At 38.1% G+C, this 25,297-nt stretch overlaps 1 protein-coding gene across 12 annotated transcripts in view; it reads left to right on the top strand.

Moving 5' to 3' along the window:
• The window catches only part of ACACA (acetyl-CoA carboxylase alpha), a 256,069-nt gene that overhangs the window by 158,269 nt on the left and 72,503 nt on the right, over window positions 1–25,297 (top strand). For all 12 annotated transcript variants that reach the window (XM_064495017.1, XM_064495019.1, XM_031467944.2 and 9 more), the window contains 6 exons: window positions 3,448–3,489; window positions 4,571–4,786; window positions 5,555–5,710; window positions 7,898–8,101; window positions 12,648–12,803; window positions 14,592–14,738. In XM_064495017.1, coding sequence (XP_064351087.1) covers window positions 3,448–3,489; window positions 4,571–4,786; window positions 5,555–5,710; window positions 7,898–8,101; window positions 12,648–12,803; window positions 14,592–14,738 — 921 coding nt within the window. The remainder of the gene's footprint in view (window positions 1–3,447; window positions 3,490–4,570; window positions 4,787–5,554; window positions 5,711–7,897; window positions 8,102–12,647; window positions 12,804–14,591; window positions 14,739–25,297) is intronic.

Raw genomic sequence — 25,297 nt, 5'->3', positions numbered from 1 at the left:
AAAATAAGTCTACCCTTGTAAATATCTTCTCCATATTAAAAAAAAAAAAAAAAAAAAAGGAAGCCTTGAAAGCAAAAGAATAAATAGGCTCTTTGAATTTCTGCAGCTATGTAAGCTGCAGTTCTCCAGTTTTATGTAGTATAAATATTCGTTTCACTCACATTTCAGATCCAGTATTCCAAAAAGTGCAGCAGAAGGTGCTGTTTAATTGGAATATAAATATTGTACTTTTTGGAGCTTTCCATACTTTCTTTCAGCAAAGTTTTTGTTAAGGATACTAAAATGCTTATTTTCCAGATTTTTTTTATCCTTTGCCACCTAAGCAAAAGCATTAGATTCAAAAACCATTATAAGATTCTGAATCAGTATTGCACCTGTACGTTTCCTTTTGTTTCTTGTTTGTAAGATTTCATGAGATTTTAAAAATTCTGCTGTAAATTACCTAGGAGCTAACTGTAGTTTTGCCAGTTTTATGTGTGTGGCTCCCACTTTAAAATGAAATGTTTTGGATTGTTTGTGCCTGAAGGAAGACCTCACCATCGAAAATAGTTATCATGGTTAGTAGTTCATTTCTTAAAAAAAAATTGATATGTTAATTATATCTCAGTAAGGCTGGAAAAAAAATTGGTAATTCTGTTTGCTGGTGGATCAACTATTAGTTTTTCAGAAGGTTTGGTTTGAGTTTTTGTTTTAATTACAGTCTATATAATTAGTTCTCAGCGTGTTGAGGTAAAAGAGAATTGCACCAGCAAGCTTCCAATTTCTTCATCTCATTAGGTTTTTAACACGATTATTAGTATCATAATCAGCTATGATGTTTTCTATTGCAGGTTTTCACATTCTCTGATTTGCAGGGTGTCTTGATTGGCTAATTTAGGCAAATTATTTTGATTGTCTTGATGATGGTTGGCTGATTAGAACACAGCAGGGGTATAATTTCTTCCTGAGAAATGTTGCATTCTTTTGTTTTTTGGTACCAGAACACTGAGAGGGTTTTTCTTTGTGTACATTCAATTATGATATTTGCCCATAACACTAGTAAGAATGCCTGGAAAGCAATTACATTAGTGATGGAATAAACATGAATGCGTTAGTGGGAAAATTGGCCATATGAGGATGAGATAGGCTGAAGGAATTTACAAAAACTATGGGTTTGGACTTTTGGATTTCTTCTTTTCTGGTTTTCTATGTTTATGTAATTTTTGAGTGCCCCCCAAATGACTTTCTATAAACATCCTCAGACTTCCGTATCTCCCAAAGAATTGCTCATTAATCCTGCTTGCCTGTTGCATTGAAATTCTTGCCATCTCCTTTTCTGATTGCTTTGTGCTTAAATTAAGGACTTCACTGTGAAGCTCAAATTTTACTCAAAAGTTTAAAAAGATTTGCTTATGTCATCTCACAACACCTTTTCTAAGCTAACCTTAATGATTCTGATTGATGGTCTTTGCCCACCTCTGCCAAGAATTCTCAGCCTCTTTCATTGTTTGTAGTAAGGGTATTTCCACTCACTTGTTTGCTTTTTGGGCTTTTCAGTTACTACACCTTTTTTTAATAGAGTTAGTGGTAAATAAAAACATTTTTTGGTTACTATTGTTATGTTTTTGAAGGAAAATCAACTGTACACACTTGAATAAATAGCATACTGAATAAATATTTTAACTAACTAATTAATTAATTAAAGTTATGACAGAATAGGAGAGTATGTGCTTAAAAGATTGTATTATTACTTTCCTTGACTTTCCTTTCAGAAAATTTCATGAAAGGATTTTATCCTTCCATTTTTTGACTTGTGTTACTTTTTAGCTAAAGCTCTGAAAGCCGTTCCTCTTGAAAATAAAACCAAAACTAGACTATATAAAGCCCTGAGCATGAAATCTGTTGACGACTCAGCTCAACGTCTTCCTGCTTAACCTTGAAGTCATCCTCATGCTCTTCACTATCATTCCAGGGAATTAGAGAATTATTTAGGACAAAACATCATCAGTAAAAGATCAGTGCTGTGTAAAATCCACTTTCAAAGGGCTTTTAAAGACCCAAGGCTGGACAAGTGGTTCCCTGGCCTTGCTAAACAAGCTCCTAGAAGCCTGTTAAATGCTATTTTACAGTTAAAATGCCAGGGAAAATGTAAAATGATTTATTAACTGTGCAAGCTATAGTTAAGGTGAGGCGTAAGACCTGTGGAACGTATTCAAGAAGTTCATAGTAAATTTAAGAACTATGAGTTTTGCTTTTTTTGATCTCATCAAAGAGAAATCCTCTAAGTAAGGAATTTGGATTATAACAAGAATAGAAAGGTAGAGCCCTACACTTGAGAGGTGGAGTGTCAAGATGAAAGGTCATGGGCTCTGGCGATAGAGACCCAAGTTTACCTTCCGGCTCTGTGATCTAGGGACTATCACTTGGCAAAGTCTTCCTCATCTGTAAAATGGGGCCATAATACTTACCTAGAGAGGTTGTTGAGCACATTCGATGGGACAACACATAGGAGTGCCTGCTATCTAGAAGGCTTTCAGTACATGTTTCCTTCATGGTTCCTAAAGTTCATTGAGGGGTGTTTAGGCAGCTAGTCCTGGTCTCTCTGTCTTGTACCAATAAATGTTTGATTACATTGCACTCATAATGAAGACGATGCCTGATGAAACCTCCTGTAGAGGCAAATAGTAATGACTTGACTCCAGCACTGCCAGTAGAGCTTCCCATCCGAGAAACAGGGGTATTTGGTGTTAATAAGTTAAATTTCAGAAACTAATGGACTCTGCTAATTGAATTCATCTTTGTTAATTAATAAGGTTCTAGTAAATTGGTTGCTTTCTTGTGTAACGCCCTGCAAAAGAGCAGTAAGACCTAATGATTGCAAGTTCACTAGTTCCACCCCATTCTTTCCTATACTTAGAGTGGTAGTGACCAAAGTAACATCTTGTATTTTTCTTTGTCTTGAAGTGCTATTGTTTAAACCTTTGAAATTATTAACTTTTAAGAGTGAATGTGGAAAAAGCATGGTTTAGGGATTCTACGCTGTCTGGCTAGTTTACATTTTAAGAGTTTCTTAAGGAGAAACTTGGGAAATCAGTCCAGTAACTACTGTTGTAGTGCTGCAGTGTAAGGATATATTGGTCTTATTTGCCAGGTTCTGCCAAGAGCAACCCCTAAGAAGATTTTTTTCACTTGGGAGATGAAAAAAAATACTGTTTCTTTTTTTTCCCCCTGGAAAAGGGTAGCTATTAAAGTTAGGTTAATAATGTGGTGATTCTCAAATTTGTAAGTGGGGTCAAAGTGATGGTTACCCAGAGGATGGTTCATATTCCCCAGGCTAAGCCTAGGGAAGGAGCATGCTTTCTAGGAAACTGTCTTCTGGATGCTTGACTGCTTCTATACTACGTGTTTATCCCCAAAGAGCCATATCTATGAAGGACTGACACATTTTTTCCCCCTTCTTTAACACAGAGAGAATTCCCTAAATTTTTCACATTCCGAGCAAGGGATAAGGTAAGGACTCATCCCCCCACCCCTTTTTTTTTTAAATATTTTTTTCTTAAAACCCCAAGAGTGGCTTATCTTTGCCATATGTTCCTCTTGCCAGTCTCCTCTCTGTAATTGAACTTATGCTTCCCTTTGCTTTATGTGTGTCTTAGAACTAAAGAAGACTCCCTTCTGAAAGAGTCTGGTTTAGGAAACAATCAAATATACTGACCTACCCAAAGAAAGTGGTAATGTTCAAAATCGTCCCTTAGGATTATCCTAATGATCTAATATTAAAGGACTATTATACTGAGTAGGGTTATTCTTGTCACTTACAGACAGTTCATTTGTACTCAAGTCTTGTTTATGTGCGTTTGTTTTTCAATTTTAAAACGCAAAATTTCAGACTATGTTGGTTTCTTCCTATTACCAGCTTATGTTTTTGGCTCGTTGTCTCCATTCACTCAACTGACATGTACTCTAAACACGTCTAATTTCAGCAAAATATACGGTAAATGTAAATACAACTTTCAAAAATAGATGTATAAATAATTCTATATCTATGGGTGTAGGATGTTCCAAAGCCAAATATCTCTATTTTTAAAAATTGTATGATATTTATTTTTCAAGTATTTTGCTACGTCCTTTTTACTCTGCCAGAAACTATAAGCATATGAGACAGAGGTCCTGCCCATAAGCATTTTGGACTAGTTGGGTAAAACTAAAATACTGGTATATGAAATAGACATTAATGTGACGCAGACTAGTTAATTGTAAAAAATGAGTTATGAAGGCTTTAAATGCTGGAGGAATTCTGAGGGAATTGATGCTTTTTGTTTGTTTGTCCTTAATGGAGAGCATCACCACTCTTAAGAGCATAAATGATGAAAGCTTGCGAAGCAAATAGGTACTTCAGTGCCTGATCTTATGTAAGCTGTAGCGTTTTCCTTCTGTGTAGCTCCTTTTTTTTTTTTTTTTTTTTTTTTGGCTCATTAACACATCATGGCTTATGTTTCTATTTTTAAGCATCTCTTTTACACACACTTTCATAATACGGTTTTGTAACTGCCTCTTGTGAGCTGTTTTTTCCTCCAACTCTCGTGTTCAGTTTGAGGAAGACCGTATCTATCGTCACCTGGAGCCTGCCCTGGCTTTCCAGTTAGAGCTGAACCGGATGAGAAATTTTGACCTTACTGCCATTCCATGTGCTAATCACAAGATGCACCTGTACCTTGGGGCAGCCAAGGTGGAAGTGGGCACCGAAGTGACAGACTACAGGTTCTTTGTCCGTGCAATCATCAGACATTCTGACCTGGTCACCAAGGTGGGTGCTGGACTTTCATGGGGCGTTTTCCCTGAGGGGGAAGGGACAGAGAAACAGGCATGGTTCAAAATCAGGTTTTCCTTTTTCGAATCAAGGTTCTTGTTCTCTTTCATCCTACTCTCCAATAACCAGCAAAAATCTGAGAGTCATTTCTCTCATAGAAGTAAATATTCCGTGTAATGAAGGGGTTTTTTTCCCCTTTAATTTGGTTTTTCTTGGTAGTGGAAGCATAATAGTCCTCACTTGAGAAAAAAGAAAAGCATGCTAACAGAAAAGTCACAGGGAGGGTTAGGTGATGACAGAGGAGAAGGAGAAAGTTAGACCTCGTTGTAAACCTGTCCAGAGGTGGGATGGTTTCTATACACAGCAGGGTGCTTCTGGGCGTGTTAGTTACTACTGCATCCCATAGCCATAACCTTTCTTCAACTTTTCCTTTCTAAACAGATTTCCTTTCTAAACCACTCTGTTTGGCATATGTGCGATGTAACCCTTGTGGGGTTGCAGCTCTGGGGATGCCCAGCGTCCTATTAGAAGGAAATGATGCAGAAGAGGCAGGAGGAAGGGCTGGCAGGAGCTCTTTATCTGACCCTTGCCTGCCCCTGCTGCCTGTGGTCATTGGGTTGACCCCAGGGAGGGAAGTAAATATCATCTGCAGCAGGTGCCTTATGATTCATGACACGCTACTGCTTAAGTGCTTTTATAACAGCCATTTCTCTATTGCCTCTTTTAAAAAACGTTAATGTTGCTGGCGATTTTCTTCCTGCATAGGAAGCCTCCTTTGAATATCTACAAAATGAAGGGGAGCGGCTGCTCCTGGAAGCCATGGATGAGTTGGAAGTTGCTTTTAACAATACAAATGTCCGGACTGACTGCAACCACATCTTCCTCAACTTTGTGCCGACAGTCATCATGGACCCATCAAAGGTACATTTCTCCCTAACTTCTCTCCCAACTCTCACCAGCACAGTCAGATTCATTCACATTTATTTGCGCTTGGACCTGGAAACAGGTCCTCTCGGTCAGCTGCTTGAGCCCTTGATCTTCAAGGTTTTGTAAACTTGCTCGTAGGGCTCAGAGAATGCTTGTAGGACTGGGTTTCTGGGATGGTGTCAAAAATTTGATATAACCATTGAAAGCAGACCTCAAAACTGAAGATGGCATGACATTATCTTGCTGGTCACTTTTTAGCAGTACAAAAATACAAAACCTTTTCTTCTTCTTCCGTTGGTACCTGTTTTATGATATTTGCTATGATAGCAGTTAGATTTTATTTAATTCTGTAGGATTTCTCATGTGGAACAACTAACTTTGCTATTATTAGGCATTTTGGCAAAATCACTGCCTTTTTGTTTTAAACTAAATGGTACTTATCCAGTGGTCCGAGGGAGGTAATGCCAAAGTGTCTAACCCATTTCTCTTTAGTATTTTTCCACAGAGAGAATTTGGTTGACGTGGAATTCCACGTGTATTATGTACGTTTTCTTCCCTGAGGCTTTAATTCTAAAATGCATTCCATATAATTTAAGGAAGGAAAACAAGGTGATTCTGTATTTAACCTTCTCCCAGGTGTAATAAAGACAGGTTATTCTCTGTTTCTGCTCCCTTTAACCTTTTTTCTATCATAATATTGTGGAATTTGGGTAGGAGAACCAGTGTATCCCTTTCTCAAGATCAATTGCAGACATGGACTTATGCTTTTTGAACTTGGTGTCTAAGACCTGAGAAATAATTTTCTACTTTTTTTCTTCAAGACTCCAAGCTACTGATGGGTTGCTTTGTCAGGAAAACCAATGACAGGACCAGTCATTGAGTGTCATCAAGTCGCATCATCTAGTTTAAGTAAGGGTTCTCCTAAGTATTCTAGGACTGATGAAGCTAGAAGACTTAGAACATGACCTGGACACTATGTAACTGTATATGTTTGTAGATGTGACTTACCATTTCTCAATGAGATTTTGCTATCATCCTCTCTGTTTCCACTCCAAACACCCATATGCCCCATTTCTATCTTTCTAATCATAGACATCTGTCAGTTTCCTAGACAGAGAGTTTGTTGACTTTTGTTCCCTTGAGTAAAGGATGGATAGATATTTCTTAGTTAACAAGCAAGTGTGGGAGTGGAGAACTCCTTGAAACACATTTTAACCTAAAATTCTTTGGAGCAGAAACAAAATACAAGGGTGGCACATTCTTCTGAAGAGCCACAAAAGAAAGGTGGTATGAGATACTTCTGTAGATTTTCTAAGAAGTTAAGAAAACATTTTAGCAAGATACTTCATTTAAGAAAACATTAATTTTGAGTAGTATGTCCTAGCTGCCTGTAACCATATTGGACAAAAAAAAAAAAATTTTTTTTTTTTTTTGCTTTAGTAGGTCAAAAAGTAGAAGTCACATCTAAGACCATTTGGTTAAAATAACTCACCAAACCCTGAAAACTAGGAGCACGAAGCTGCCTTGGTATAAAGCTTAGAGAAACTCAGGAACATCTGCCCTATCTATTTAAGTCCCGGTTGGACTTGGCAGTGACCAAGCTTCAGAACTCAGTCTGGAGAGAACATTCTAGCACCACCTACAAATTGCCTTTCTTTAATTTGTGCAGTTTACCAAGAGGCATATGTTATAAAGTTTAATAAAATTGTGTGGAAAAAAGCTCATGGTGGTAATTGCTATGTTGATTTAAGGTCCTGTAAGTGCAATGAAACATAGTTACCATGCATATAAATGCTACTTAATAGCTGTTTAACTAGAGATTTTATTCTTATTTGGGGCTTTCTCTTAAATCCCATGGCTTGTAATTTTAGATATTGCAGATCTTTGACACAGAGTATGAATATAATTGGGAAAGGGAAAGGGAGTCGCATGGAATCGGGTGTTGTGAACCTGAGAAAAACAACTCAATTCCAGGCCAGCACGAAACTGCCCCTGACTTGTTCTAAGGAAGAGTAGAGTTGGGGAGAAACTGTCTGACTTTCTGTAAGGAATATATGGAGCACACACTTCCAGAAACCTGTGTCTTTTTCCATTCCTCCCTTCCCCAAAGATGGGCAGACCTGAAACAGGTCCTAGTTACAAGGTATCTCAGTTCTGTGCTTGGTGATGTGTCTGTGGCAGATTGAGGAGTCTGTGCGGAGCATGGTGATGCGCTACGGAAGTCGGCTGTGGAAATTACGCGTCCTCCAGGCAGAACTGAAAATCAACATCCGCCTGACGCCAACTGGAAAAGCGATTCCCATCCGCCTCTTCCTGACAAACGAATCTGGTTATTACTTGGACATCAGCCTGTACAAGGAAGTGACCGACTCCAGGACAGCACAGGTAACAGTTGTTAAGCAGGCTCCTCAAAGCTTTGGTTTGCTCCTCCAGACAGGCCACTTGTCCTGGGGATGGAAGACCCAAACTCACCACAAGTCCCCATTGCTTCACCCAGTTGGGTTATCCTCTATCAGCTTAAACAGTTGCATGAATTTGAAAAGTTTCGATTGCTTCATAAGCCGTGCCTCTGTCCTAACCATGAGTGTTAGGAAGCCCTCAGCCTTTTGTCGTGTATAGGTGAGCCCTCACGGATGCCACGTGAACCTGACTCCAGAGCAGGGCAGTTCAGGGCTCTTTTTCAGACAGCTCTTGGGCTCCTTGAGTGGTCTTGTCTTTTCCCCTCAGATTTGTCCTTGTTCCTGTTTTCAGCCTAGTTAGACTACTCACTGGCAAGTAAGGAAAGGAAAATTGTTGAAATATGAAATATCTCAAAGAAGGAGAATTTCAACATACAATAATAGCTTGAACAATATCAGTCAGTGTCTTTATCTTATTTATCCTTTATTCCATTTATACATGTAATCTTTCTCTTACAGAGTTCAGAGTATCATACCTATAAGAGCAAAGTGGTAAACATTAACCCATTTTTCAGATGGAAAAATTTGAGAATGTGAAAATGCAAAGTGACTTTTTAAGTAGATTGGTCCTATAATAGAAGAAGATTCTCTTTTAATCTGTTTTACCACCTTAGTTTCTAAATTTTGGGGCCACTTGCTATGATACTGGATTTAGGTTGGTTCACCATTGCTCACCTCTTTGTAAGAGCTGGGATGTTAATTTTAGGTCTCTGGCCTGAACTTGGGCAGTGCCTTTCTTCTCTTTAGAGGGTGAACTTTCTCTAGTATGTGTACAGAAAGGTTTCCATCTGTTCTATGCATTGGGCGACAGGAAGAGATTATGTGTCTCTTCCTTTTATCTATGTCCTTTTAAATCTGGGAACAGCAATAAGACAAGACATTTTTGCCCATATTTCGAAGATGAATTTTAAAGTTCTGGGTTTGGATAGTTGTCAGAGTGACCTTTCATTTTGTGCTTTGATTCCCAGTGAGATGGCCAGAGAAATCTATCCCATGAGAAGTGAACAGTCAAAACAGAGAGAGAAAGTGTGCACAGGAGTGCAAGGGGTGAGCAAGAGAAAGAAGATTCAATGATTTTTTGCTGCATTTGATGTTTTCAGGGCAACCTTAAAGACATTTTCAGTCAAAGCTTTCCATGGGCCAGGGATGTTTTTAATTAACTTCTACAGTGGCTTCAAGGCAGGTCTATTCTTGTGAAAAATAAGATGGCCACTTGAGATTTTAATGTTTTTGATAAATATGTTTGTTCTTCATAACTACTTTTTCCCCCCTTTCTTTTATTAGAAAGCTGTTAGATTTCCCTCATGCTGGCTAGCATGACACAGGGGCATGAAAGACACAGATGCCTTCAGTCGGGGTTTAGTACTGAACGAATGAGCTACCTTTAGCCTGGGGGAGAACCCCTCTTCCCATGGGTCCTGTATATTTAGGAAGCCCTAAGGATAGGGGTCTCCCTCAGGCTCTTCAGTTGAGAGAGTTCAACAACCACTACCACATGTGAACTCAAAAGCCCGTAGCTGGAGGAGGGAGCCCACAAAAGGAGCAGCTTCTAACTCAGTTCTGGCACTCCTAGTGCCTACCTGATGCTTATTGCCAGTTTGTATTTTTCCCTTTCTTTGCTCTAGTGAGTCTTTATGTAAATTTAAAACAATGTAGAACCATGTGTGTCATTTATTCATTTGTTCATTGATTGAACATTTATTGACCACGTGTATACAAAGAAAAAGTGATCTCATTTCAAGAAATTTACATCATGTTAAAAGACATATATTTAATTTCCATCTAGTGTGATTGTGGTTTGTGCCCTTATAAATTAAGTACATGGGTCTAGGGGAGCCAACTATGGGATCAGATATTGCTGTCCAAGAAAAGCCCTTTTGATGGCCTCTGGTGAAAGATGTGTGTTGTATGAAATGTGTACATATTTTCATGAACTTGTAGAACATACACGTTACCAATTTTTAATTACTATGGCCATTATGGTAGAAAATGGAATTAACATAGATAACGTAGCTATGATACAGAGGCTCCCAGTACTATCCATTGCTATCAACCTCCTGCTCCAGGATAATTTTTTATTCTTTCAGCCAATGAGGAGCAAGGTTGACTGGCCTGAGTTTCATTTTCTTTCATTTTCCTTGAATAGTCTTCGTGGTATTAGCTGTAATGAATACTGATGTCAGGCAGTCATAACGGGGAGATTTGGGTAATCCATTGCATAAGTCAATTGATGTCCAGTGTGTAGTATAAGAGGGAAATCCACATTTCCAAATCATCTTTATTGAGATACAACTTACACGTAATAAAATGCACTCATTCTATGTGTACGGTTCAATTCATTCTGAAATTGTAAAAACCTGTGTAACCCCCATCACAATCATGACAGAGAACACTCAACACCCTCAAAAGTTGTCTTGTTCTCCTTTGCAGTCAAAGGTAAAGGCACCAGCCCCAGCCCCAGGCACCCACTGATCTGCTTTCTATTGTTGTAGAGTAGTGTTGCCTGTCCTAGAATTTCATGTAAGTGAAATTGGACGATATGTATTGTTTTGTGTCTGGCTCTTTTTGCTCAGCATAGTGTTTTTGAGATTCATCCATGTTGCATGGACTATGGGTATGTTCCTTTTCATTGCTGAGTTGTATTCCATTTTATAGCTACACCAGAATTTTTATATTCATTCATCTGTCAATGGACATTTAAGATTTTATTTTCCATTTTGGGCTGTTATGAGTAAAGTTGCAATGAACATTCATTTACAAATAATTTGTGTAGATATGTTTTCATTTCTCTTGAGTAAATGTATGAGTGTAATTATTGAGTCATAGTAAGTATATGTTTAATTGTATAAGAAATTGCCAAACTGTTTGCCAGGGAGGTTGTACCATTTTAAATTCCTACCAGCAAGGAAAGTACCTAGAGGGCTTTCTCCAACCCCTTTTCTCAGCCAACACAGTTATGTTGCTTAATTCCAACAAGCCTAACATTATTCCAGACCTTGGCACAACTATACCTGCAGGTCTTGTCTTTCCTAATAGGCAGGAGTGTAGTTCCAAGAACCTGCTGCTTTTGCCCCTTTTTTCTTACTTTGAATTGGGTTATCTCCTTTAGGTTCAGTTTCCACATACTTAATACCCTGGCCTCACTTCACGCTTTGAATCTCTTGAAACAGGACTAATTCTACCTCTCACATTACTCAGACATTGCTGATTCTACCTCCCACCTGATGACTTTCACCATTAGTCATGGGGATGAGGACAGGGGCCTCTCCATTCTGTGGGGTTTTAAGCAGTCCAGGACGAATTTTGCCCAGAACAGGACCTGACTGACAAGTCAGCAGAACACGTTCGTATGTCTGATCTAAAGAGCTAAGAATTCACTCAGCTGAACTGTACCCAGGATTTAGGAAAGTACTTAATTCTTTTCTTTTGCCTGTTTAGTAGGCATGCAAATCTATTCATTAATGGTAGACTTAAGCTTGTGTATTTTGGTCCCAAATAGATATGTGGGTATATACACATATCCCAATCTCCATCTGTATATACTGCATTGGGAATCTATATTTTATGTATTCATACATAAAGTGCCTAGTTTAGTGTCATGCAGCCTCTGGGCACTCAATAAATATTCATTGAATTGAAATAATGGCATCCTTTATAAATATTCATAAGCAAATAAAACTATCTAAATATATGAAGTATGAAGTACTCTTCTAGAAATATTTGAGTTAAAATGATTAAAAACTGGTGTGGTGATTTTATTATGTGACAACATAGATGTTACAGGAGCTAGTCACTAGTTGTGGCTGTAGTATACTGGGGAAATATATGTATATTATATATATAATATAATAATATAGATATATTTTTACTGTAGGCTATGTCTTATGAGCTAACAATTAGCTAGCTAGATGGATGGATGAAATCCACTTGTGGCAGAAATGTTTAAAGCCTTTGTGTGGCTATTCATACTTATGAAGCACCTTCTAATCAAATAGACTAAAATATAGATGACCTGGTAGAGCCTTGACCTGGTCTTCTACTGTTGAGAAGAGAAAAGAATTCTCTTCAGTGCATAGCTGTCCTTCCATTTAAATACTATGACTACTTAGTTGGTTAGTTGACATACCTCGTTTCTGAATATATGGGATTCAAGTCACTTTAGAAGGCAAGCGTTGGCAGTCTGTCTCTGAAATGTGAAATTTATGCTGTACTTTCTTGTTGATTTCAACTAATCCAAAAGTGAGAGCAGCCTGTGACGTGTGGTTGGTTACATACCATTCTTTTGGAGTTGGTTACTCTATAAAGAGGTGAGAGCACCACGTACAACAATGTTAAGAAGCATATCTTAGCTACTCAGCCCGCCAAAAATGTGTTTCAAGAAATAACGTTTGTGAAAAAAGTCCCCCAGGCAGCTAATTTGATTTCTTTTTTTCTCTCTTTTAACTCCCCATACCATCCTCTTTTTCCTGCAGATCATGTTTCAAGCATATGGAGACAAACAGGGACCATTACATGGAATGTTAATCAACACTCCGTATGTGACCAAAGACCTGCTTCAATCAAAGAGGTTCCAGGCACAGTCCTTAGGGACAACATACATATATGATATCCCAGAGATGTTTCGGCAGGTAAAGGTGGCTAACTGGGGGGCTCCGACATGTTCCACAGAGGCAAGGTTTTCCGTGAATTTTCATCAGATGCAGCTTAGACTGGAATAGGGCACTCCCAAAGGGCAGGAAATGTCTTGACAGTTTTCTCATTTCTTTCTCTTTCGAGGTTTAGTGATTGCCAACCCAGATGTTGATGGCTCTTTCTTTATGAATTAACAGGAGGAACAGTGAGGATAGAAGCCTCTGTTGAGTAGAAAAGAGTAAACTGAGACCACATGCCTGTGATCATAGTTTACGATGACTTGTGTGAGGAGTCTATTTCCAAAGCCTATGTTCAAATTATGGATGTTAAAAAGAGGTTTGAAACTCTAGTTCTCACCTTCCTATTTTCCAAAATAACCCAGGGTCTCTAACTGATAGCCTAGGTTAATATGAGAATCAATATATAACATATACAAATGGATGCAGAGTTCATGATACACAGTTTAAAGTATCAGTTCTTTTTGTGGGAGATTTATTATAGCTGAATAAAAACTAGTATGAGAAAATATGACATTATGAATCTCATCCTCTATATGAAAATAAATTCCTTTGATCTGTATGGTGAATCATCTCGAGGCTGCAGATTTTTCTTCCATCAATAGGAGGCAAGAAAAGTATATCGCCAGCAGAAAATGCAACAGATAAAGGTATCAAAAGAATACTGAATTTGTTCTTAAAAACAAAGTCTATGAATATAGGATTTTTCCATGTCTCCTAGTCAGTAATGCCAATATTACCACATTTGAACTTTGATAAAGTGATATATGCGATCTTAGTAAATAGTCTATCTGTAATTCCTGTATTATTCAGAAATACAAGAAATTTCCTTTATGTAACCATTTGTTTACAAGTTATCTCTCTTGAAACATAGCTATCTTCATTCAGTATTCCTGGCATGGTTGGCCTGGAAGTCGAGTGTTGATTCTGCTCCCCCTGTGCCAGTGCTATAAACAGAAATCACATTCTGCATAATTCTTCCTATAGAATAGACATAAACACAGTGATTTGGACCTGTAGGTATGAGTGAATCATACTGGCTTTAAATGTTGCTTTCAGGCAAGCAAACAACAACAAAAAAATGAACTAGTTCCCACTTCATGCAGCATTTGTTTTGGTAATATGAAGTTGGAAATGGAAATGAAAATGGTTTTAAAATGAGAGGCGTGTCTGTCTGTTTTCTCGAATTTGAGCAGAATTGATCTGCAAATTTACAAGCAGTCATGCACCTAGAGTAACCTAATTCCCGTGTGTGGGCCTGTAGCTTTGGAAAGATGTTAGAAAGGATGCTTCCCTGAACCTCTAGCAGGAACTCGATTCTTGCTTTCTTGGGTTTTCTTTGTATTAGCTGAGTGTCATGTCACTTTCCTGGTTGTTCTTCTATGGCCAAGTGTCTCTAGGATTTTTCTTCCGTTTTGAAGAGAGATTGATGCTACTTATTTAGTTTTTTTATTTTAAATTTCCTGGGATATCATTAAGTCTGTTATATTTATTCATGCTCTCATGCTGATTCATGATCACTCAGTAGTTGGACTTTGTTGGAAAAGCGCCTGATTTTCGATATATAAAAAACATCATGTGAAAAATAATTACAAATCCATTTTAACTGAGAATGAGAGCTATAGAATTTGATCTAACGTTTTGATGCTCGGCAGAACACTTGGAAAAGACAGAGCAAAACTAGATTGATTGAATCTTGATGTTCGTTTTTCTCCATGTTGAAATGCTCAATTGTTACTGATTAGTCAAACTTCTCTCCTCCTCTAGTCCCTGATCAAACTCTGGGAGTCTATGTCCACTCAAGCATTCCTTCCATCACCCCCTCTGCCTTCTGACCTGCTGACCTATACGGAGCTCGTGTTGGACGATCAAGGTCAACTGGTTCACATGAACAGACTTCCAGGAGGAAACGAGGCAAGTGGCTGAGTCCCCGTCCTTCCTTTCTTACCTCTGTGTCCACCAGTGCCAGCTTCCCGTGGGGGTGGCCATTACATAGTATATTAATTAAGATCCCAGTGGCATAGGCAGCATGGTCATCTTATTGGTAGAATTAGTAGTCTCACTGGTAGAATTCTTTAACCAGAGAACATTGACTGGGTATCAAAGAACTGTCATTGATTTTTTTAGGTGTGGTAATGGTATCCCATTATTTTAAGTGGTATTACAATTTTGCTTTGTAAACAAGTATTTTCTGTAAGGCAGACATACTTAGAATAGTTACAGATGAAATAATCGAATGTCTCGGATTTGCTTCACAATAATGGGGGCTGGTGGATGTGGGAGTGTAGACGAAACAAGATTGGTCATGAGTTGTTAACTGAAGCTAGGTGATAGGTACATAGGAATAGATTATTTTCTCTATTTTTGTTTCTTTGAAATTTTGAGATTTCCTGTAATAAAAGCATTTAAAGTATTTTTTGCTTGTTATTTTTCCTGATCTGGATAATTATTTGCATACTAGTATACATTTTTTGGTAATGCTTTCCATTCTCAGATAATTTGATCTGGTGCTGCTATGAGCATAGTAAATACTTTCGTCTTAAAGGGGCTTAGTCAGAATCAGGAAATTTAACATAAAAGAAGGTAACAGAGAACCCACATCTGATAGTTACCTAGGAATGTATTTTCTAGCTTAGGATTCTTTTTTTCTACAGTGCACTGTTAATAATAATAAAATGTCATATTCTGCCTCATACCCCGTAACCTCCTTCGTGCATTGGGATTCTTCTTAATTTTAACCATGCATCTAATGTACAGTTATAACAGCAATGATAATAGTAATAAACCTCAAATGAGATGTTTTTATTTCAACCATAGATATAATCCCTAGATAAATCTCATTCCGTACAAGGAGTAATCTTTACCTGGATGTTCACCATAAGCAGGCTGGGTAGACGTTTGGAGATAAATGCATTTTTTCCCCATTTTATGCAATATCTTTTTCAAAAAATGTTACTATATGTACAAGGTGTGGAGCTGTTCAGCGGATGCCAAAACTGGGTGATTTGGTATTAAGATGGTACAAGCATTGGACCAGACGGAGAGTATCAGACTTGTAGGAGTTCTTCTAATCTAATGCCTCGACAAAAAGCAAAGGCAAGAGAGTAGGGAGGAAGGATGCGTAGGATTTTGGCGAGAGTAGATATACGTATGCTTGTTAACACACAAAGTTGAAGCAGCGATTTATGCCACTGTGTGTGGCAACTACAGAATGAACCCCTCCACAGCAAAGAAAACCTTCATTGTGCGAGACTTAAATTCTGATTCATTGAACAGCGTAGTCTTCAGGAATGGAAGGCACCCCTGTGAACACGGGGCTGAGAGAAAAACGCTTTTAACTAATGTAATTAAACACAAAATGAGATTTTTGGCCACGTGAAAGCTAGCTGCATAGCTGTGTGAAACCTCTTGCCATGATCTTTCTCTCCTGCTTCCTCTCTGCTCTCATTCTGTGTTTGAGCGAATGGAGACTGGGGGAATAGTGAAGTCCCAGAGGGACAGAGCTCTGTTCTTGCTGAAATTACAAGCACAGAGCTGCCTGGGCATGAACATGTAGTGTTTACTCTGCCAGTATGAATACAAATAGTCTTATTATACGGGACTCTGTACCCAAAGACCACACACACGTACGCACACACGCGCGCGCGCGCGCACACACACACACACACACACGAATACAAAAAAAAAAATTAAAGGTTTTTTTTTAACCCTTTCAAGACTCAACAAACCTTGGGAAAGGGATGTCTTAAGACAGTGGCACAGGACTACAGCTATGAGTGGTAGGGTCAATATAGGGACCATACGTTTTCCTTTGCCCAGTGCTTTAATAATCTTGAAATCTAGAAATCTAATAGTATTTTAAAATTATCTTTTAATATGAAAAGGAATATATGTATGTATATGTATGACTCAAACATTATGCTGTACATCAGAAATTGACATGACATTGTGAACTGACTATACTTCAATTAAAAAAAATTAAAAAAAATTTTTTTCTTTTGCATTTCATCAGTTTTTACTTTCTTCTTGTTCTACTCTTTTCCCTTCTTAGTTGCCTATTTTCTTTCTCTTTTCCTTTTCTTCAAATGATTGACTAAGATTGAAGCTGAGTGTCAGCTTGCTGTTTCTGAGCCTTTGAGCTCGGGAGGAGCGAGACCGAGGTTCTTTTGTGAGCAGTTAGTGACTAACGCCTGGGATGGCTGATGAAGCCAGTCAGTGGCCGGAGCTAGATTATAGGGCACTGCATGACAGGAATGAAGTTAGTATTAGTATCAAACACTGTTACCAATATCTTGGACATACAATGGAGCATGTCCACTGAGAGACTGACCCATCTAAAGATGGAGTTTCAGCAGTCAGAACTCTGAGGGACAGCTGTGCCTAAAAGATGACAAGGTGTCAGGAGGATGTATTTCCTTGTGCTGAGCCCTGTTTTATCAGGGCAAGTCGACTTTCAGCTATTGCAGTTTAATTTTCTTTGGCCAAAGAGGCAAGTTTGTCATGAGCCTGGCACTCTACATATTACCCCAAGAATGATGCAAGGGGAAAGAAAAGAGCTCATGCTGATGAGATTTGGAGCAAATCGGTCCTATCCCAAAGAGAGTAGGCATCTGAACAGAGCCTTGAGAAATAGTTTTATTAAAAAAGGAATAAAAAATTGACCTGCTAATGTTCTGAGAGCCAAGGCTCAATGTAAATGCATTGATGCTACATAGACATTAAATCATCATAATGCGGTGCTCTCCAAAGGTGACGGCTCTACCAGGTCATCATTGTGGGTGTTATTGCATTACCCTGAAGGATTGGAGTTTCTGAGTTTAAAAGCCAGCACGTGGATATAAGGAATACAGGTAAAACAAGAGATTCCTGCAGAGTTTCCCCATGAATTGAGATGCTTTTCCCCATAATCAAAGGCAGAAAACCTGTACTTATCAGACCATCGGCTATATGGGTAGCCAGTCTTTCTTCCCTATTTTTTTTCCAGGACAGTAAATAGGTAAAATGGTGATGGGACCAGGACTTGGAACAATTCAGTTCCATTTAGTTTTAGGTAACTTGTTTGCCATTTGAGGAAGAATATTGGCTGTTTCAGCAGAGATGTGACCTGCATTTTGAACATTTGTGCCCGTGTTAAAAGAAGGAGAGAGCCTTTCTGATGCGGTGTTAGCTCCTTTCTATTTTCCTAGTTGTCCCTTCCCCACCAAGAGAGATGTAGCTGCAGGAATGCCACCTTAATGCATGATAAAAGGTATAGGAGAACGCATTTTTCTCATTGTCAGATTTGAATGGCATTGATTTTAGTATGAATTTAGAATGGGAATAAAAAAGACATAGACCAAATCTGTGAACTGCGTTACTTGCAAATAGCTCCAAAGATGAGTTGTCTAGGGTTTTGGGGTTTTTTTTTAATAGTTTCAAGTAAAGATGAAAATTGAGGAAAATGTGATTGCAACATAGACTGAACTGATTTCACTTCTAGCTGCTATGATGCTCCTGTGATGGGCACTGTATGTAAATACACAGCTAAATGCAAGTGTGCTGCTGAGCCTGGATACAGAAGGTGCAGCTCACCAACAGTTCTGCTCTGACCGCGTCTCAATTTGGGGGGAATTGTTTTCATTTTCCTGCCAGTTTGCTAACCTGTTTTGATCATTTGGCGGAAGCTGTAATTGTAGGTGGGAACATTTTGAGTAACAGTTCACAATCCAGTGCAGCTGCTTTTCGCACCAAATCCTGTTATTAAAAGGCTCAAGCTAAGATCAAGCCAAGGAGTATAACCGACTTGACGGAGAACAACTTAACTTTAACTGGTAGGACAAAGGAAGCACTAGCCTTCTTGAGACTATGTTCTTATTTGTCTTGAAATGTTATTAGCATTCTTTTATTGTATTTCCTTTAACCGCTCTGGGAGCTAGATGATAAATCTTCAAATTGGGCAATGACGAAAGATATGATAGGCACCTTTTATAGCAATGATTATGGATAGAAATTAGGACCCTGTTTTCTTTCTATTTCAGAACACGGGCTTTTTAACAGTATGAAGCTGTCCATTCCCTCCCATTGCTCCTCTCATAATGAAAGACTGAGATGAGAAGAAAGTGCTATGTTTAGAAGCAGTTATAATAATTAGGTTTAGGATGTGTACTCTGAAAAGGATTGGTAATTAGAGACGGGAATTCTTGCATGGTATTACATTTTTTTTCCTGAAAGTTTTTCCTGGGTGTTAAGTATATTCCAAATCGAATGCAATTTGATGACCACCTCTACACACACTACCACGCTTAAGAAATGAAGTGGCTCCAAGGCTTCGTTTTTTCAGATGGGCACTAGGTGTCAGGGTTTTTCCTTCTCAGCAACCCAGCATTCAGACAAGCCTCTTGAATTGCCCTGTTGGGTGAGGCAAATCCAGAGCAGTATGCTTCCTTCTTTTTTCAGTTGGTATAGTAGGCTTTGCCTGGCATTCCTACCATGTGTGATTGCATTCTTAATCCTTTGGGTGGAGATCTGTCGAATTTTATATAATGACTACACATTTTTACAGGAAACATTTTTTTTTTTTTAGGAAGAGGATGCACAAGGAGGAAAAAAGGTAGTATAAATGAAAGTTTAAAGGCTAGCTGCCATGATGACTGGTGTCTCAGTTTCAGTTACACTTTAAATTCTGTGGGGTGAAATGGTAGAGATTAGGCATTCAGTTCTAGAACTTCCCAGCCTTGCTCATTTAATTGTCATTTAATTGTTGGCGAGACATTCTTGTCACATTCCACCAAAGCACAAGCATCTCTTTAATTTTTTTCTAACTGAAATATAGTCAATTTACAATGTTGTGTTAATTTCTGGTGTACAGCATAGTGATTCATTTATATGTGTGTGTGTGTGTGTGTGTGTGTGTATATATATATATATATATTCCTTTTCATATTCTTTTTCATTATAGGCCATTACTAACTCTTCTATTATAAAATATTTCAAATCTATAGAAAACTGTGGAGAGTGATATGACAAATAGCCCTGCATCTACTGACTAGCTGAAATAAATCTTACCAGTTTGACACTCCTTACTTACGTATAACTACGGTGCTTTGAAATCTCTAATTTGAGTATAAAAACAAAAATAAAATTTAGGAGTTGGATAGGGAAAGGAAGTTGGTAAGCTTATCTAAGCCTGAAAGATTGGAAGAAATTAATTAGTAGATCCATTTTGACAGTTCTTAGGCTAGACCTCTTAACCCAAAGGACCTCTTCTTTTAGAAAAACCACCATAACCCTCTGTCTTAATTCACTTGGTTGACATTTTCCATACTCTCAAAGGAATTGCCTGGGTTTTCCTGGACTGAAATTCTAGTGGAACCCATTGTGCTTTGAAACTCTGACTGGAGAGAGCATGTATATGTCTGTGGGCTTGAGCAAGGAAAGGGCTGACCATTTCTCATGTAAACAAAGCCCAAATATTTTTCTAGTTTAACACTAGGCTTTTTGTATTGTTTTACTCAATTTCACCTCAGAATAGCTCCATGGATGTGAAGCTAATTTGGTTGTATTTTACTGTGCTTTTGTTTCATTCTTTTGAAATCAGTTTACCTTTTCATGCTGGGTGTGGAAATTGAGTCCATGTCAGTCTTGTAGATATATGTTGGGATACGCTGAAGGTGAGCTCTGAAATAGACCTGAGAAAAGCAGATCTGAAAAACAGGATCATGGTCTGTGCACTGACTGTTCAAGTTATAAAAAGAGACTAATGGTCCTTGGCACCAATCTATCCCTGAAGATGGGAGAATGTTTGTAAGTGCTTTGAGATCCTCAGCAGAGAAGTATCACATTCCACTGATTACATACAAACATTCATAATTCGTACTGACCTTATTTTTCATCAAGGACTTTAAAAAACCAATTTTGAGTCCTTTTAGGCCTAGCAAGATAGGAAATTCAAGTGCAGAAAAAGACATTTTATGGAATATGTGGTAAGACTGTCTTATTTAAAATTATCATACACTTTTCTTCTTTTATCTTCATCCTAAGTGAGCATGTTTGGCTACAGGTCTTTGTCCGAAATGATTTTCAGGACCGCAGGTTAGTCCTTCATTAGAGAAATATTGAGGCTAATCTTGAAAGCGAGGTCTTCCTGCCATTACTTCTGATGAATATCTCTAACACTGTCCTTTGGGGATATATACACTTTTGTGCAAATTCCTTCTGAACGCCAGTTACTGGGGCTGGAGATTTCTCATAGAGTTGATTAGTTGATTTTTGACTCATTTCATCATTCGCAAACCAAGGCCCAGTGAGCTTGACTGACTTTGAAAAATCCTAATGCATCCCTGGGTCGACTAAAGCAGCTCGTGTGGAGGGCTCCTCAGTGTCTTTCAAAAGTAAGTCCGAAAGATAGCCTTTAAACAAAAGGATGCACCTGCCAGCATTTTCATACATCTTGAGTTTTAAGATTTTACTGAAAAAGGGTGTGATATAGTACCCTATGTCAAGAAATTTTACAGCTCCAACCAGAGGCAATAATGAACATCAGGACAGCAACAGATGACACCAGAGGATGAGGTGTAGTGTGGAGCATCAGAGTTCAGCATTCGTTTGCATGATTAATGGGCAAGGCTTCCTGAACTGTAGTAGGCCAACTTGGTTAATTTCCCTTTCAGCCAATTACTCCAGCACCCCATTTCTCAAATACCACTGGCTTGGATGTGCTCCACTGCATATATTTCTTTAAATTGGTATGTTTATTAAAGCATTGTGTTGTACGTGGGTAAAATTACTGTGGTTTCACATATATAAATAGTACGGGAAGAAATAATTCCCCTGTTTAAAATTATTATTTCTAATCGTTGGTAACATTTTTAAAGAATTACCTCTAGGAAGAAAATTTTTTTGCTCTAAAAATGGTATTTTTCTTGGCCTTTTATCACTTTTTAGAAGGGTTGAGGTAAGTTTATTCAGCCATTTTTGAATTATCCAAGCATGAAAAAAAAAAGAGTTTTTCAGCTGTTAAGAAAATTGTTTTCAGCTCTTTTTATGTGATCATACATCAGTAGGCAATGGAACATGATATCCAGCAGATAACACAATGTGGAAAGGCATTGACAGTTTTGCAGCATGGTTTTTCTGAATGGCACAAATTAAGTCAAGTATTGCATTGTCTTATGGTTTAAAAACACACTTTTAAAGACCTATAGGGTATTTTCTAATATTTCATCACGCATGTTTTTCCATGAGATTCTGGTTTAAAATTGTAATTACTTTTTATTGTATCTAATTAAAAGTGAAGTTTAGTATTCCATCCAACATACAAAAGGGGGAGAAAGGTTAGCGTTTTGTTATCTGTCTGAAGAGGAACTCAAATTCAGGTTCCTTCTCTCTGAATCTTAGTTTTTTCATCTTCATGATACAATTGATGCCTGTCTCAGCTCTAACATTCTAGGATTCTTCCAGGGCCTCATAGGATGATCATCTTCCTGGCATTAGCAGTGGTAGAACGCTGGCTACTGGAGGCTTTGCCAGAAAAACTCACTTTTTAGACTTTCAGCATGGAAAACAGATAAAGCTGCAACCTCTCAGAAATTCCATACAGAAAGGTATTATTGCAGCTGAACTCAAAGTGTGGAGACATAAGAAAGGCAACCGTGGCAAAGACACTGCCTTTCTGCTTCCCATGGCAGAGGTAGAGTTGATGGATGCTTCTTACACTCTTGAAAACAAATTCCTGTCCTGTTCTGCCCCTTCGCTTTCCCTTCAGATTTCTTTATTGAGCTTAATCTTGTTGTTTTATTTTGTAGTAACAGCAGCTTTGGAAAGCACGTGTGTGTACGTGTATGTTATGTACACTTGCACATCCTGTTCACACTGATAGTACAATTAATGTTGATGTCAATTTTGGTGTTAATTTTGGGTCATGATTAGTGTTGACACTTTGTGTCAGACTAATGGCATTTATGGGCACCATCAGAATAAATGTTAATATTATCATGTTTTTATTATCTGTTACAGTAATATTAAACCAAGGTCCTCCCAGGAGAAAAAAAATACATGTATGGATAGATAGATAATGCCTTTCTGTATCGCTGGTGTTACTCAGCGAGAAAATGACATCTCAGGGCAGAATCCTAATCACTGTTTGGAGCATCAGAAATAATGATCACCTCTGATCGGAGGTTGTGAATAATTCATTTGGTTTGATTTTCACATCCTGTCCAGTGATACTTTTCAAACCAAATGTGTTTCTACAGGAAAATAATGGTCCCACTTCTTATGGAAATACTGTGGCACAAATCATTTTACCCACATAAAAACAGTTAAATAAGATTGTTCTCTTCTGCTTGCTTTCTCCTCCCCATTCCCTCCTCTCTCGCTTGCGTGTGTTTATTCCAGGATCAGACGGTGGCCAAAGAAATATTTTCTTCCTTAGAACTTGTACAAGGAAAACAAATATTTATTTATGCTTATCCTTAACTTACTCACAGTACCTCTTTTGATCCTCTTCCCTTTCTCGCTTTAAGGTAATTAGTTTAGGTGGATAATCCTAAAACTAAGACGCCTGCTAATTGGAATGTTCTGTTATCAAAACTAATCTGAAATTAGATATTTTAAAAAAATGATTTATGGCTGTATCAGTGAAATTGTAATTGGCAGTTAGAGTCTAGAACCCCTTGGTTAGCCCGTGCCCCGGCCAGACAGTGATCAGGGAAGAAGTCTGTGGCACTTCCAGGGCCAAAAAGCCTGAGTCTGCAACTCACTAGACCATAAACCCACCCACTCTCGCAAGCCCCTTTCAAGCTGCGTGTTGCCCCTTTGTTGCTTCCTTAGCCCTTAGTCCGGGAGTGTCATTTTCACTAGGTTTCACTTGCGTAGAAACATTGGAGGGAGAGAGAAGCTGAAACAAGGGGATTCAGTGATGGAATTTCCTTTGGTTGTTATTTTCAAGTTAACATACAAGGCAACTTGGCTTCGGTGAAATCAGTGAATGTCATATTCCTAATCACATTGTCACACTTGTGTATGCTTTTATAGTGATTGCAGGATTTTCAATACAAAATCCCCATTGTGTCTGTAATATAGATAGACCGTCCATATAAAGCAATTTGACTGAAAAACTTGCGGTGCCCTAATTAAATGGGAGGAAAATATGACTGTCTTCTGAAGTAATGACCCAATCCTCTGAGACAAAGCTATTCTTAGATAGAATATTTTGAACAATTTCTTCTGAATGTTGTGACCCTTTTTTTTTTTTCTCTCTCTCTCTCTCTAAATCTAACAAGGGCAGGGAGGAGCATTTTTCCAACCTAGTTTTCATCATCAGACAGAAAGTATTTTGCATTCAGAAACCATTTCCAGTATCAAATTCAATTTTGTCAAGTGATTAGTTGAGTTTGGTAGAGAATAATTTAAAAACACAAAGCTGGAAATGGCCAGGGTGCTTCTGCACTGGAGGAGAGCAGTTGCTATTCGCAAGTTGCAAGCCCTCTCTCAATGACTGTGCATGGCGACCTGGATTATTGTGTTACATGTCTTTGCAGCTGTTACAGACCTGCATCTGTTGACACCATGTGTTCCTAGCCCGGGCTGCTGGAAGAAATAGGGGAGCGGGTGAATTGATAGCTTGCCTGCCTATCAGTGCAGACGTCCTTTTATGTACATATGTTTGTAAAGCTCTTTAGTCCCCTTCAAGATGAAAGGCTCTGTATAAATATAAACTTTCGATTTTAGTACATGTTTGTAATACATGTGGTACAGTCCTAAATATGTATTTAGCTGATAGGCACTGTTCTTGTCTGTTGTACAAATATTGACTTTAAAAATATAAATATGTATTTAACCATCAGACCAGAAAAACACTGGAGCAGTCACTTCTCAGGTAGAGATATTAATATTGTATAAACCTATATATACATATGTTTACATTCTACCACATCATTGTGGAGCATTTCGTTTTAAAAAAAAGGAAATGGTAGCCCCAGCACACTAAAACAGTTCCCTTTAAGGTGAGTCTTGATTTTAAATTTTCATATATTTACCCCTCTCTTTCTAATTTTATGTAAGTGTCTGTCATTGTATAGCTAAAATCTAGAGTCAGTTCCTCTAGAATATGAGAAATCCATTAGGTTGCTGAGATTTTTTTTTTCTCCTTTAATTTTTTTCTTTTAACCATGAAAATGTTCAAATGTACACTAAGGTAGAGATAACAATATGTGCTCCCATATCCCTGTCACCCAGTGAAGAAGTATTTGGTAGTTTTTTCTCCTTTTTTTCAGTTTATAAAAGGTTTAAGTTGTCAAGGCAGTATAAACATATGAAAGAAATTCGGAAAATGGGGGGAAATAAAAGTACACGCACAATCCGTCATCTGAAAATATTAACATCCCATTTTGCTATGTATCTTTATTTCTGTCTTTTTTCCCTCCCAACATGGTGTGTGTGTGTGTGTGTGTGTGTGGTAACACTGTGTACTTACTTTATGCCAGGTGTGTGTG

This window comes from Camelus dromedarius, chromosome 16 (assembly GCF_036321535.1).
Source record: "Camelus dromedarius isolate mCamDro1 chromosome 16, mCamDro1.pat, whole genome shotgun sequence".
NCBI classification, from domain to species: domain Eukaryota; kingdom Metazoa; phylum Chordata; class Mammalia; order Artiodactyla; family Camelidae; genus Camelus; species Camelus dromedarius.
Note: the sequence above shows the minus strand (reverse complement) of the source record. Positions and strands in the feature narration are given on the sequence as shown.